The following is a 14,140-nucleotide window of genomic DNA, read 5'->3' on the forward strand; positions in this document are numbered from 1 at the left end:
TAAGTGGCCTGAGATCCATTTATGAATGGAAGGCAAGGCCAGACCCAGGAATTCAAAGCTTGACCTATTTTGTCGGAGCTAATCAGAAGAGAGATGGATTTGCTCTCAACTCTCATAACTTTTTTTTTGTTAATTAAATAATCAAGGACAGTGAAGTAGCCTGACAGATAAAGAATTAGGAGAACTAAAAGCCGAAGAATTGTTTTAGGGTTCAGGGCACCTCCGAGAAGTCTGTGTTTATGTATTATGTGTTTTTCCTTCTCTCTCCTTTTTTAAGTGAGGAAAAAAAAAAAAAAAAGCGCCTGAATTCCCACCAACATAAACCAGTGACATACAATGATGAAATTCTGTTTTCACCTCTGCCTGTGACAGGGAATGCAAAAATAGCAAGTGGCCCAGTTCCACGAATCCCCGCCTCCCTGCCCTCCCAGCTCCCGCCGGGTTCTCATCTCTAAGAATGGAGGTTAGCGCACAGCCGCGCGCGAGCCGCACGCAGCCCCCGGACCCGGAGGATGATGTCAGGCGGCGGGAGTGGCCGCGGCGGGGCCGGGGAGGCCGAGGCCCCGGGGGAGCGAGGAGGGAGGGCGGCCTGGCCCGGCCGACGGCGCGCCCGGCCGCGCGGCGTCGCCTGGAGACAGCCCTGGCGGCGCAGTGTTGCTGTAAACAGCCGCTTCCCTGTTACTATCTATAGCAGGATCGCCTGGCTCCGGGGTGCGGCGGCGGGAGGCAGGTCGGCGGTCCGGCTCCCCGCGCGCCCCGAGGGATCCGCCCGCGGCCCTAGTCCCGCCTCGCCCCTTTCCAGGGGTCCACCGCGAGCCCGGGGCCCGGAAGAGTGGGGAAGGCACACGGGGGCTCCGCTGGGCTCTGCGACTTCGCGCCCCGGAGGAGGCCGCGCGCTGGAACCCGGGCTGGGGCAATGTGACCCCAGGTGTCCTTTGCAGCGGAGGAGGAGGCTGGGGGGGTCTCTGGGGGTGCAACGCACGCTCGAGCCCCCGACCGCCCCAACCCGGTTTTCCAGGCCACAGAGCCGCGCCTGAGGTCCCACAGCGGCCGAGGTCTCCCTCCTGGGAGCTGCTGGCTACAGTCCTTCCAGCGCCCCCGGTCCCCCCCCCCCAAGTCTGCGCTGGAAAATCACCCGCTGTGGGCAGCCAGTAAGCCCAGCTTCCTGGGGGAACCGAGCCTCGTCTAACTTCCCAGCTCGGATTTGCGCTCCCCCGGGGAACTCTCTCCACCCGGTACCCTCAACTGACCACCTTGTCCACATAGCACCCCCGGAATCGCATCCCACTCCCCGGGCCCCAGCTCAGAACTAGGCAAACGAACCCATCAGATATCCTTGCATGGAGGCTCTGCCCAATATTCACTGGCTAGCGTCTCAGATTTGACGGTATCGCTAATGTCCCTAAGTATGGCCGAGAAAAAAAAATGCGCTTTTTTCCCTAAAAATAAAAAACCAAAACAATTAAAATTAAAATACCCAACATCGTAGATAAAGTAGGTTAGCGTACGTATTCCCTTATTTCGGATTTCCCGACTTTTCTGCTTCCAAATGCAGTAACAGCCCTAGTACTGCTGCGGACTGGGGGCTTGAGGGTCTGCTTTCACGGGGTGCACTGAATCAGGGTAGAATCCGGAATGGCCGGGGGCGGGGGTGGAGGCGGCGCATTCCTTCTGGGGCTGAGGCTTAAGCCCTCGGGCTGTGTACCTGTTTCTCCCATACCTGAGCCCCAGCACATTTCCGGGGCGCCGTATACTGGTAAAAAGACGCTCCCGGCCCATCCCCCCACCCCGCCCGGGGAACAAGGGTCCGCATTGAACCAGGTGCGAATGTTCGCTCGCGTTCTTCTCCTTTCCCGCCTCCCCTCCCCCGGCCGCGGCCCCCGCCTCCCCCCGCGCTGCACCCTCGGTGTTGGCTGCAGCCGGCGAGCAGTTCCCGTCAATCCGTCCCCCCTTACACAGGATGTCCATATTAGGACATCTGCGTCAGCAGGTTTCCACGGCCGTTCCCTGCGGTCGTGGGGGGAGCCGTCCCCGGAGTCCCTCGTCTCGGGGGCTCCACGGGACCCCGGAGACCCAAATTGCTGATCGCTCAGGAGATAAGGGACCACATTAAGACGGGCAGTGGGGGGCGGCGGGGGCGGCGGCGGCGGCAAGGAGGCCGAAGGCGTGCGCAGGTCCGCCGGCCACCCCCCTGGCGCCGCGATGGTTGCGCCCATGACGTGGGTGGGGGCTCATTCATAGAATGCTGCTATAAATGCGGTGCTGCGGCGCCTCGTACTCCAACCGCATCTGCAGCGAGCAGCCGAGAAGCCGAGACGGAGCCGGCGGCCGCGGCGCAGCGAGCGAGCAGTGACCGCGCTCCCACCCAGCTCTGCCCCACAGCTCCGGCCTGTCTCCGCCCCTCAGCCCCTCGCCCCGGCCCAGACTCACCGCGACCATGATGTTCTCTGGTTTCAACGCCGACTACGAGGCGTCCTCCTCCCGCTGCAGCAGCGCGTCCCCGGCCGGGGACACCCTCTCCTACTACCACTCACCGGCCGACTCCTTCTCCAGCATGGGCTCTCCCGTCAATGCGCAGGTGAGGCTGGCTTCGCGCCGCCGCGGGGCCCGGGGCAGGGTCCGACCCCAGGGCGGAGACTCCGGGGCGGGACGCTCGGGAAGGCGAGTCGGGGGGGAAGCTGCCCTACCGCGGGACCCCCGGACTCGGTGGGGCGCACGCGCGCTGTCCTAGCGAGGATCGGCCCCCCTCTCCCGCGGCAGGCCCGGCTGGGGCCGCCCTCGGGCCGCGCTCCCTGGCATTACCCGGGGCGCAGCGTGTCCCAGGCCGAGACTCGCGAACTAGCGCCTGGCTCCTCCGGGAGGCGACGGGAAGCGGCAATCCCCCCGCCCCCACCCCTCCCCGCGCAGCCCGGAGCCGGGAGGAGGGGCGGGGGAGGAGGGTGAAGCCGGCGGGTGTGTAAGGCAGTTTCATTGATAAAAAGCGAGTTCATTCAGGAGACTCCGGAGCGGCGCCTGCGTCAGCGCAGACGTCAGGGATATTTATAACAAACCCCCTTTCAGGCGAGTGATGCCGGAGGGGTAACGGGGACGCAGCAGCAGGGTGGAGGAGAAACGCGCTGCGTCGCGGGCTTCCTGGGAGGACACGGAGAGCCCCCTGCCTCCAGGACGAGGGGCACATCAGAAGCCCCGAGCAGTCCGGGGCGTGCTTCTCCTCCGCTCTCCGCCGCTGCATGCGGCACTGGACGCCCGGCCCGCCGCACCTGTGTCCGGAACCTGCTCCCTCACGTCAGCTTTCCCCCCTCTGTTCCGTTCTAGGACTTCTGCACCGATCTGGCCGTCTCCAGTGCCAACTTCATCCCGACGGTGACTGCCATCTCCACCAGCCCGGACCTGCAGTGGCTGGTGCAGCCCACCCTGGTCTCCTCCGTGGCCCCGTCCCAGACCAGAGCCCCCCACCCGTATGGAGTCCCCACCCCCTCGGCTGGGGCTTACTCCAGGGCTGGCGTTGTGAAGACCATGACGGGAGGCAGAGCTCAGAGCATTGGCCGGAGGGGCAAGGTGGAACAGGTGAGCGGTTCTTCCAGCACCTTCTCTCAGTAGGGGGCGTGGGTTGGCATTGGTGGAGCTGGGGAGCACCGTGGGCAGGGCGAAGCCACTGATGGAGTCACCACCTATCTGTCCTCCACGAGGAACCCTGGCTCCAAGCCATTTCCGTCCCACGCCGGACTCTGATAGTCCTACCCCAAGAAATACTCTGGTAGTATTTCTTCCCTCATAGGCTCCTTCTCCAGCTTTTAGACCGGGCTCTTCTTTGTTCTCTTGCTAAGGATCTTATTTTAAATGCAAGTCACACCCAGCCCGCAAGTGCAGGTTAGAAATGGCTTCCTCGCAGGGGTGCCAGGAAGCTGGGAAGCTGCAGGGACCAGTTTCACCCCGGGGTGGCTGAACCCAGCTGATGGCAGACCTTGTTACTGACTGTTGGCCTTTTGGAAATTGTTTTTCTAGCTGTCCCCAGAAGAAGAAGAGAAAAGGAGAATCCGAAGGGAAAGGAATAAGATGGCTGCAGCCAAGTGCCGGAACCGCAGGAGGGAGCTGACTGACACGCTCCAAGCGGTAGGTAGACCCTGTGGGTCACTCCTTTTTCAAACTTAGGGGGAAAGTTGGAGACTGGGTATCCGGGAGCAGGGCCCTTGAGTAGGCCCGCGTCTTATGCTTTGCTCTGTCCCTCTGGATACAGGAGACAGACCAACTAGAAGACGAGAAGTCTGCTCTGCAGACCGAGATTGCCAACCTGCTGAAGGAGAAGGAGAAACTAGAGTTCATCCTGGCAGCTCACCGACCTGCCTGCAAGATCCCTGATGACCTGGGCTTCCCCGAAGAGATGTCCGTGGCTTCCCTAGATCTGAGCGGGGGCCTGCCCGAAGCTGCCACCCCGGAGTCCGAGGAGGCTTTCACCCTGCCCCTCCTCAATGATCCTGAGCCCAAGCCCTCCGTGGAGCCCGTCAAGAGCATCGGCAGCATGGAGCTGAAGGCCGAGCCCTTTGATGACTTCCTGTTTCCAGCATCATCCAGGCCCAGCGGCTCGGAGACCGCCCGCTCCGTGCCAGACATGGACCTGTCTGGTTCCTTCTATGCAGCAGACTGGGAGCCCCTGCATGGTGGCTCCCTGGGGATGGGGCCCATGGCCACAGAGCCCGAGCCTCTGTGCACCCCCGTAGTCACCTGTACTCCTAGCTGCACTACCTATACGTCTTCCTTCGTCTTCACCTACCCTGAGGCTGACTCCTTCCCCAGCTGTGCGGCCGCTCATCGCAAGGGCAGCAGCAGCAACGAACCCTCCTCTGACTCGCTCAGCTCACCCACGCTGCTGGCCCTGTGAGCAGGCAGGGAGGGGAGGCGGCAGGCACCCTAGGGTGCTACTGCCCAAGTTGGTGCATTACAGAGAGGAGAAACACGTCTTCCCTCGAGGGTTCCCGTAGACCTAGGGAGGACCTTATCTGTGCGCGAAACACACCAGGCGGTGGGCCTCAAGGACTTGAAAGCATCCACGCGCGGCCTCAAGTCCTTACCTCTTCCGGAGATGTAGCAAAACGCATGGAGTGTGTATTGTTCCCAGTGACACATCTGAGAGCTGGTAGTTAGTAGCATGTTGAGCCAGGCCTGGGTCTGTGTCTCTTATCTCTTTCTCTTTAGTCTTCTCATAGCATTAACTAATCTATTGGGTTCATTATTGGAATTAACCTGGTGCTGGATATTTTCGAATTGTATCTAGTGCAGCTGATTTTAACAATAACTACTGTGTTCCCGGCAATAGTGTGTTCTGATTAGCAATGACCAATATTAAACTAAGAAAAGATATGACTTTATTTTCTAGTAGATAGAAATAAATAGCTCTATCCATGTACTGTAGTTTTTTCTTCAACATCAATGTTCATTGTAACGTTACTGATCATGCATTGTTGAGGTGGTCTGAATGTTCTGACATTAACAGTTTTCCATGAAAACGTTTTATTGTGTTTTTAATTTATTTATTAAGATGGATTCTCAGATATTTATATTTTTATTTTATTTTTTTCTACCTTGAGGTCTTTTGACATGTGGAAAGTGAATTTGAATGAAAAATTTAAGCATTGTTTGCTTATTGTTCAAAGACATTGTCAATAAAAGCATTTAAGTTGAATGCGACCAACCTTGTGCTCTTCATTCGGGAAGTTTTGTAAGATTCTGAAAGGGATTGGAGACCAGTTCGTCCAGAAGGGTAGCTCCTGGAGGGGGACACGCCCCTTTGTTTGATCCCTTATCAAAAAGGAGAAGGAAACTCTAGAGCTGATGTTGGAATATTTGACAAATACATGTGTTCACACGGCCGAGCTAAGATTCTCTAGCAGACTCTGGGGTGGGAGTTGGCTGTGCAATAGCTCTGTGGGAACATGTCTGCCTGCTTCTCTGTTTTGCAAGTCAAAGGGGGAGATATTTAAATTTAGTTGTGCTTATGTTCAGTTGAAATGCCTTGAACTTAATGGGATACTTTTAGCAAACAAAATTTATTATTTTTTAAAGATTTTATTTATTTATTTATTCATGAGAATCACAGAGACAGGCAGAGACATAGGCAGAGGAAGAAGCAGGCTCCATGCAGGAAGCCCGACATGGGACTCCATCCTGGGACTCCAGGATCACGCCCTGGGCCGAAGGCAGCACTAAACTGCTGAGCCACCCGGGCTGCCCAACAAACAAAATTTAAGTTTTGTACAAACCACTTTAGCTTCCTATTCCCACAAGATTATGTGAGGGTTTGCTCCTACCTTCAGAGTGAGCAAATTGAAGAATGGTTAGAATGAATGACTTTCTCAATGTTGCACTAGTGAGATTTGAGTCTTAACTTCCTCATTCCTTCCCCTATCCCTAAGGCCAAGCTGTCTCTGAATACTTGGTTTAAAAAAAGAAAAGTTTCTCAGGCCTCCATTTGAACATACACTTCCTTGGACTATTTTTATTCTCATAAGAAAGGGAGAGCTTTTGTCCTATCCCTTAATGATAAATGCCTTCCAATTTCTGACATTTCTTGATCATATACCTGCTGTTTAGTTTACACTGAGGGAAGAGAAAACTGGCTCTGGGAATTGGAAAGAGATCTCTCCAACAGTACAAATAATGGTTGATCTTTCGGTCAATAAAAAGTTACATAATAGCTCATTATGGAGAAGTCAACATGAGCTGTAACTTAGAACCTTTATCATCTTAAAGAAGAACATGACCTTTGTCTGGGGCACCTCTAGTAATGGGTCCCTTACACGCACATGCACAAATCATGAAGAGAGGAGCCTTTCTCCCCGCTGCTCTCAGATACCATGCTGGCCCCATGCTTGAAAGCCAGAGACCATGCTTCCACACCTGCCTAGTGGAAGAGGTGCTTCAGTGCTAGCCTCTCAATGCTTTGGTGATAATGAAAATCACTGGGTGGTTATGGGGTGTCACACTCAGTCAAGTTGAAAGTTTTAATTGAAAATGACAGCTCCTTTGAGGTTGATATTTTCACCTCTGATCTACCTAGGCGACACATAATTGACATTTGAAACCAACTTACTTTAGGCTCTTAAGAGCACTGATAGATATATGCCATACCACTTGCATATTACTCTTGCCCATCGTCTTACAGTAATGGAAGTGGCTTTAGACTCCCTGTTTGCTGTTCAGAGGGTAAATTTTCTGTAGCCTTTATTATTATTATTATTATTATTTTTTTTTTTAGAGAGTGAGTGCGGGTAGGGGCTGGGAGAAAGAAAATCTAAAGCAGGCTCCATGAGCCGGAGCGGAGTGGGGTGTGGGGGTGTGGGGCCTGATTTCATGACCCCGAGATCATGGCCTGAGCCAAAATCAAGAGTCAGATGCTCAACCAACTGAACAACCTCAGGCACCCCTCTGTAGCCTTAAATATGGCCGAGACTAATTAGAAAATTACTGAAACTAACACCCAGATCTGAAATAACAAGGTGAGATACCCTGTAAGGAAGCCAGCTGGCTCCCCTTACAGGGTACAGGGATAACAACCCATGGAAGTGGAGAATTGTGGCTGGACTTCAGCCCTGGACACTGAACTGCTCCCAGGACCTGGCTAATGGCCCCTGTCAATCCTGTGCTGACTATAGAGAAAGGACATTGCTTTCCCTTTGACAGCCTTAGCCTATGCCCGGACCCTTCCTCTAGTCACCATAACCCAGTGGAGACCAGGCTGCTCCATCAACAAGACCACAGTGCAGGTCCAGGGAGAGGTACTTGCACACAGGGAATCCTTTTAACAGTCTTCTCAGAGGCCAGAGTGTGCTCCATAGAGTTGACATCACACCAAGCTCCCTGTGGACTATTCTCATGGGATCAAGAGAAGAAGCCAAAGGGCTCTTTCCACATCTCCCTTTTCTGAGTCAGGATTTAACAACTCCTATGGATGGTGTACACTAGGAATGCTGACTTCCTTTTAGGAAAGACTGATCTTTACCCACAAGATATGACTTTGGGAAAGACTAATCTCTACCCACAAAGTATGACCCCCTGTTGGTCTTAACAAAACAACTACCCCAAAAGATACACATATAATAGGGATGGGAATAAAGATGGGAGGGGTCATTTCCTTACAGGGAACATTTCTACTTTAGCTCATCAGTGGATCTCCAGGCCTGTCTCACTGTCTGGCATATAATACAGGTCAACAAATATTTACCTGGTAACTAAAAGAATACATTTTGCTCTATTTCCATGAGCAGAAATAAATTCCACACATATTCTCTAAATTCTCCTATTCCAAGGGCGCCTGGCTGGTTTAGTTGGTAGAGCATGTGACTCTCAAATGTCAGAGCTGTGAGTTTGAGCCCTACATGGGGTGTGGAGCCTACTTAATTAAAAAATAGGGATCCCTGGGTGGCGCAGCAGTTTAGCGCCTGCCTTTGGCCCAGGGCGCGATCCTGGAGACCCGGGATCGAATCCCACATCGGGCTCTCGGTGCATGGAGCCTGCTTCTCCCTCTGCCTATGTCTCTGCCTCTCTCTCTCTGTGACTATCATAAATAAATAAAAATTAAAAAAAAAAATTCTCCTATTCCAGACCCTTTTATGATATTAAGCAATGGGGATTTCACATCTTTTATGTCTGGTTTCAAACACAGGCCCCACTTCTTTCGTTGTCTCCTGGAATTCATCTACTTGCCTCCTCTGATTACCTCTGCCCATTCAATTCCAATGAATACGCTGCCATTGTGCTTCTAGCTCCATATTAATTTTAGATGGACAAAGGGAAGGAGAAAAAAAATACTTATCTTTATATAATAGTGAATTATAGATTCTGTATTGTCTTTGCGCATCCCTGCATCATGTGCAAATATTAAAATTAAAGGGTAACATTTAGCAATTCGTTCTAATGATAGTCATTTCGTATCAACAACAACTTTCCATGTGTCAATGAAAGTAAATCAATTGCTATCGTTTTTTAAAAATATTTTATTTATTTATGAGAAACAGAGAGAGAGAGAGAGAGAGAGAGGCAGGGACACAGGCAGAGGGAGAAGTAGGCTCCATGCAGGGAGCCTGACATGGGACTGGATCCCGGGTCTCCAGGACCACACCTGGGCTGAAGGCGGTGCTAAACTACTGAGCCACCCAGGTTGCCCTGTCTTGATCACTTTCATATCTCCAGTATCTATTAGGCACTCAGATGCTTGTTAAGTGGATGAAGATGGATTCGTAAGTGAAGGCGGCTGAAAATTACAAAAATATCTAAAAGGAGATAAGTCGAATTTAAAAGAGGAGGTGTGTATTTCACAGACTTCTCTCTGGGTAGAAGAGCATGTCCTTTGGGTTTTGTTTTGTTTTGTTTTGTTTTAATCCTTTATTAAGGATTTTTTAAAATCCTGGGTTGTATAATATTAAAGTGAGGAAGTAGCTAGCGTGGGAAGAAATTTTAAGAGGTACCAAAAATACAAGCGTGCTGCAGGTCAGTGACACTTCCAGACTAATTACAAATTGAGAAATGTGTTTCAACATCAAATGAAGAATGGATGTATAGGTAAATATAGGTATAATCATCTTCAAAGAAACAAACAAACCTGTGTTTTTCACTCATGTTCCTATGAAGTTTTAGACCATCACACAAATCCATTTGAGTTCTTCAGTGCCTAGCAGTTGGTAAGCTAAATTACAAAGCCTACAATTTAATCTGCATTAGAATAGAAGAATAAGGGTTAGCTGTTATTACTGTCATTGCTGATATCAATGTCATTATCATAATCATTGGTTACCAAGCATATGCCCAGACCTGAAGAAAAGCAGTTGGGAGTGAAGTGTACTGAATCCTGACGAATGAGTTCAAAGTCCCTGAAGGGAGCTGGCTGGATAGATTTCCACTTTCTTTGCACGCAGGAGAAAGCAATTCATAAACTGGTTTAGTTCAAAGCAATTCATTTCAGTGGCTTTTACACACTCACTCAAGGACTAAAACTGAGTTGCCTTTCCTTTGCCCAAGGGCAGAAAGGGCTCTTGGCCATTGTCCCAGAGAAGCTGCCAGGCCTGATGGCCATCAGCTCTTCTTAATTAATAAGCCCTTTTTACTTTCAGCTCACACTGACAAGGCGCTTAGGTTTGGTTCAATCAGCTGATTAGGATAAGAACCCAGAGGGGTTTGATTGATGGTTACATTAGGAACAGGCCCCTAGGAAGGAGGACTTGTTAAAGGGTGAGGAGCAAACGGCAGCGCCTCCCTCATAAGGGTGGATGGTAGAGGCCCTGCCTGCTGCCAAGTTCACTTTGGGGAACAATTTGTGGTTAGATCTACAGAAATGGTGATCGATTTTCAGGCTTTTTGATCAATTATGAGACTCTCATCACAGCTATAATTATCAAGATGATGACAAATTAATCTAGATTTGGATCCAACATAGAAGAGTGGTTCAGAGCATAGACACAGCTTTGAATCCTGGCTCCTTGACCTTGGGTAAGTTACTTTGCCTTTCTGCACCTTAGTTTTTTCATCAGTAAAAGAGGGGATAATTGTACCTATCTCTTGGGGTTGTTGCAAGCATTAAAAAAGTTATGTACTCGGTGCTTGTCACAGTGTAGATGTGTTAGCTATTATTTATTATCTCTGTAATTATGAGAGATGGGGCTCAGGGAAGAAAACATTTATCTTCTGGAGCTAGCATGGGCTTCATTTAATTCAATAAAAGGTTGCCAAGTGTCTATTTTTTATCAGGTGCTGGTTTCAGATGTGAGCATGACACAGTCCCGTACTCAAAGAGTTCATGGTCTAGGAAGGGAGAAAGACATGTAAATGCATACATCATAATACCCTGTAACAATGAAAACATTAGGCGCAATTGTTGCACGGAAGAGTGAATGATAAACCCTATATGGGGGAGTTTCTGAGCAAGTGACCTCTGAGCTGGGCATTGAGGATGGATGGAGTTTGCTAGACCAGCTAGTGGCAGGTTTAGGGATTCCAGGAGGCAGAGGGATAGCACTGTAAAGGCAGAGGTCCATAAAACAGCACATTTGCTTTTGCTGAACTATACAATGTGAGTGGAAGGGGGAGGAGGAGAGGAAGGAGGATGTAAATTACAGAGCATCATATAAGTACATTTGATTTCATTGACATTAATATTGCAGCATCAAAGTGGAGAGGGCTGGAGATAGGTCAAGGAGAGGTAACTGTGGCCAGATCATGAAAAGCCGAGTATTTACTTGCTTCAGTTGTGTGTAGGCTGAAGTGAGGCAGTGGTGGTGGGAATAGAGAGGAAGGAACAAGAGGTAATTGAGGGGTAGGACTGTTGGGGCTTGGTGATTGAGTGGATGTAGGAGGTGAGAGAGGGAGAGGAACCAAGTCACTCTCAGGTTCACTGGGCTTGACACGCAAGGAGGCTGTAATACTGTGAATATAGGAAGAAGGGGGAATAAGAAGATAAGGTCTATGTTGGACACGTGGAGTTTCCCATGCCTGTGGAACATCCAGAGTGGGGGGTGTGGGCAGTTGGAATTATACACTAGAGGTTCTATATGTGAGGTTATAGTGTTTGTCTGGAGGCATGTGGTGGGGACAGAACCTGGGGCCCTAGGGTATAATATTAATAATGGCTAACACTTTACGTATGCTTGCTTTGTGCCAAGCCATGCTACGCATTTCTCAGGCCATGCTAAATCAGGGACCGTCTTGCTTCACTTATTTTACCTCTGGTAACTGGCACATACTGGGCACACAGTAATGATTTTACTTTATTGAATGGAGGCTCCCATTTAGACCTTACCATAACCCTATGGGGCAGATAGTATTAGGATCTTCATTTTACAGATGAGGAAAGTGATCTAGGAAAGATTACGTTGACCAAGGTCACACAGTTGTAAGCAGCAGATCTGAGATTTGAAATCAGCTCTTTGTGACTGTAAGGTCTGAAGTGCTTCACTGTTTTGCTAGAATGTTAAAATCTGCTCCTAAAAATGTACTTATGTGATCGAGGGTGAGACTCAGAACCCCTCTGAGACTACCACAACAGGAGGGGGTCTCAAAAATATCAAAGAGCTCCCCTTCCAGGTTTATTTATTTATTTATTTATTTTTAAACAGTTACCTTTTTTTTTTTTTAATTTTTTATTTATTTATGATAGTCACAGAGAGAGAGAGGCAGAGACACAGGCAGAGGGAGAAGCAGGCTCCATGCAGGGAGCCCGATGTGGGATTCGATCCTGGGTCTCCAGGATCGCGCCCTGGGCCAAAGGCAGGCGCCAAACCGCTGCGCCACCCAGGGATCCCCCCTTCCAGGTTTAAAACTCTGACATCAATGACTCCTGTGAAGATGCCCTGCAAGGGCCTATTCCTGGCCCATCACTCAGGGTGGAAGGCCTGAGAAGTGTATGTAGTGCTACACTGCTATACCAGGAGTGGCCAGGTGGGAGCCGACTGTACTAGGTGCAGGCAAAGCAGGCGGATTAGGGTTCTACTTTTTTTTTTTTTTTAAGATTTTATTTATTTATTCGTGTGTGTGTGTGTGTGTGTGTGTGAGAGAGAGAGAGAGAGAGAGAGAGGCAGAGACACAGGCAGAGGAGGAACAGGCTCCATGCAGGGAGCCCAATGTGGGACTCGATCCCAGGACTCCAGGATCACACTCTGGGCCCAGCAGGCACCAAACCGCTGAGCCACCCAGGGATCCCAGGATTCTACTTCTTACGGCAGATTATCACATACTTAGCAGCTTGAAACAACACGCGTGTCTTCTCTCAGTTTCTGTGGACTCAGTGGTTTAGCTCCGTGCGCTGAGCTGAGTTTTCAGCCGGATGCTTGAATGGGGAAGAGTCTGCTTCTGAGCTCATTCTGGTTGTCACAGACTTTATTTCCTCATGATTGTATACCTAAGGCCTGACTTTCTGCTGGCTGTTGGCCAGAGGCCACTGTCAGGTCATGGAGGCTGCTTCCTCAATATGGCCACTCACTTCGTGAAGCTTGTGAGGAGAACCTACTAGTGTGTGCTGGTAAGATAGACAGATAGATCTCCATTACGTAGAAATAGATATATAAACATTGCATATTACATATCATAGGAGTAACATCCCATCACCTTTGCTATATTCTATTGCTGAGACCTAAGTCTTAGGTTCCACCTATACTCAAGGGAAGGGAATTCCACAAAGGCATGGACACCAGGAGATAGGAATTACTAGGGTCATCCAAGGGTCTGTCTTCCATAAAGGGTCACATTATCTGCTGAGAATTTATTTATTTTTTTAAATTTTTAAAAAATTTTTATTTAGGGATCCCTGGGTGGCGCAGCGGTTTGGCGCCTGCCTTTGGCCCAGAGCGCGATCCTGGAGACCCGGGATCGAATCCCACGTCAGGCTCCCGGTGCATGGAGCCTGCTTCTCCCTCCTCCTGTGTCTCTGCCTCTTTCTCTCTCTCTATGTCTATCATGAATAAATAAATAAATCTTAAAAAAAAAAATAAAAAAAAAATAAAAAATTTTTATTTATTTATGATAGTCACAGAGAGAGAGAGAGAGAGAGAGAGAGGCAGAGACATAGGCAGAGGGAGAAGCAGGTTCCATGCACCTGGAGCCCGACATGGGATTCGATCCCGCGTCTCCAGGATCACACCCTGGGCCAAAGGCAGGCGCCAAACCGCTACACCACCCAGGGATCCCAAGAATTTAAAAGTAATAAAAAATCCAAATAAAGTTGGTTTGCTTTATTAATGCCACAAACTGCCAATTTTAGATATGATGAAATACTCCTTCCTGAAAAAAGTCTTTTGTTTGAACAGTTGCTGGGAGGGCTGTTGAGTTTTCATAATGCATAGGTAAGCTTCATTTTAAAAATTACTTATCCTTTAACACCTTGTATTCTACATGGAAGTAAACTCCCAGTTATACTAAGAGTTGGTCCCCAACACATGGACTTAGGTATATGCCTTCACTTTAAGAGTAAGTCTGTGATGGTTCAGAGTCATTTGAGATTGTTTTGGGTGCCAGGCCCGTCTCCAGCGTTATGGTACTACACGGTACTGTGTTTATTTTTTATTTTTATTTTTTAAAGATTTTATTTATTTATTCATGAGAGACACAGAGAGAGCCAGAGACATAGAGGGAGAAGCAGGCTCCCTGAGGGGAGCCTGAA

The 14,140-nt window shown here is 49.8% G+C and overlaps 1 protein-coding gene across 1 annotated transcript; it reads left to right on the forward strand.

Annotated features, from left to right (window-relative positions):
* The first annotated feature begins 2,032 nt into the window (after window positions 1-2,032).
* FOS (Fos proto-oncogene, AP-1 transcription factor subunit) lies at window positions 2,033-5,685 on the forward strand. The gene is made up of 4 exons (XM_025443360.3): window positions 2,033-2,578; window positions 3,316-3,567; window positions 4,006-4,113; window positions 4,238-5,685. The coding sequence occupies exons 1-4, from the start codon at window positions 2,438-2,440 to the stop codon at window positions 4,877-4,879; spliced, it is 1,143 nt and encodes a 380-aa protein (XP_025299145.1). The 5' UTR covers window positions 2,033-2,437; the 3' UTR covers window positions 4,880-5,685.
* The last annotated feature ends 8,455 nt before the right edge of the window (window positions 5,686-14,140 follow it).

The sequence above is a fragment of the Canis lupus genome, chromosome 8 (genome assembly GCF_003254725.2).
Source record: "Canis lupus dingo isolate Sandy chromosome 8, ASM325472v2, whole genome shotgun sequence".
Lineage (NCBI taxonomy): Eukaryota > Metazoa > Chordata > Mammalia > Carnivora > Canidae > Canis > Canis lupus.

Excerpts from the sequence above, each read along its gene's own strand:
- FOS (XM_025443360.3), top strand. The coding sequence starts at position 2,438 with ATGATGTTCTCTGGTTTCAACGCCGACTACGAGGCGTCCTCCTCCCGC. Across the intron at positions 2,579-3,315 it reads GCTCTCCCGTCAATGCGCAG|GACTTCTGCACCGATCTGGC; the intron begins GTGAGGCTGGCT and ends GTTCCGTTCTAG. Across the intron at positions 4,114-4,237 it reads TGACTGACACGCTCCAAGCG|GAGACAGACCAACTAGAAGA; the intron begins GTAGGTAGACCC and ends CTCTGGATACAG.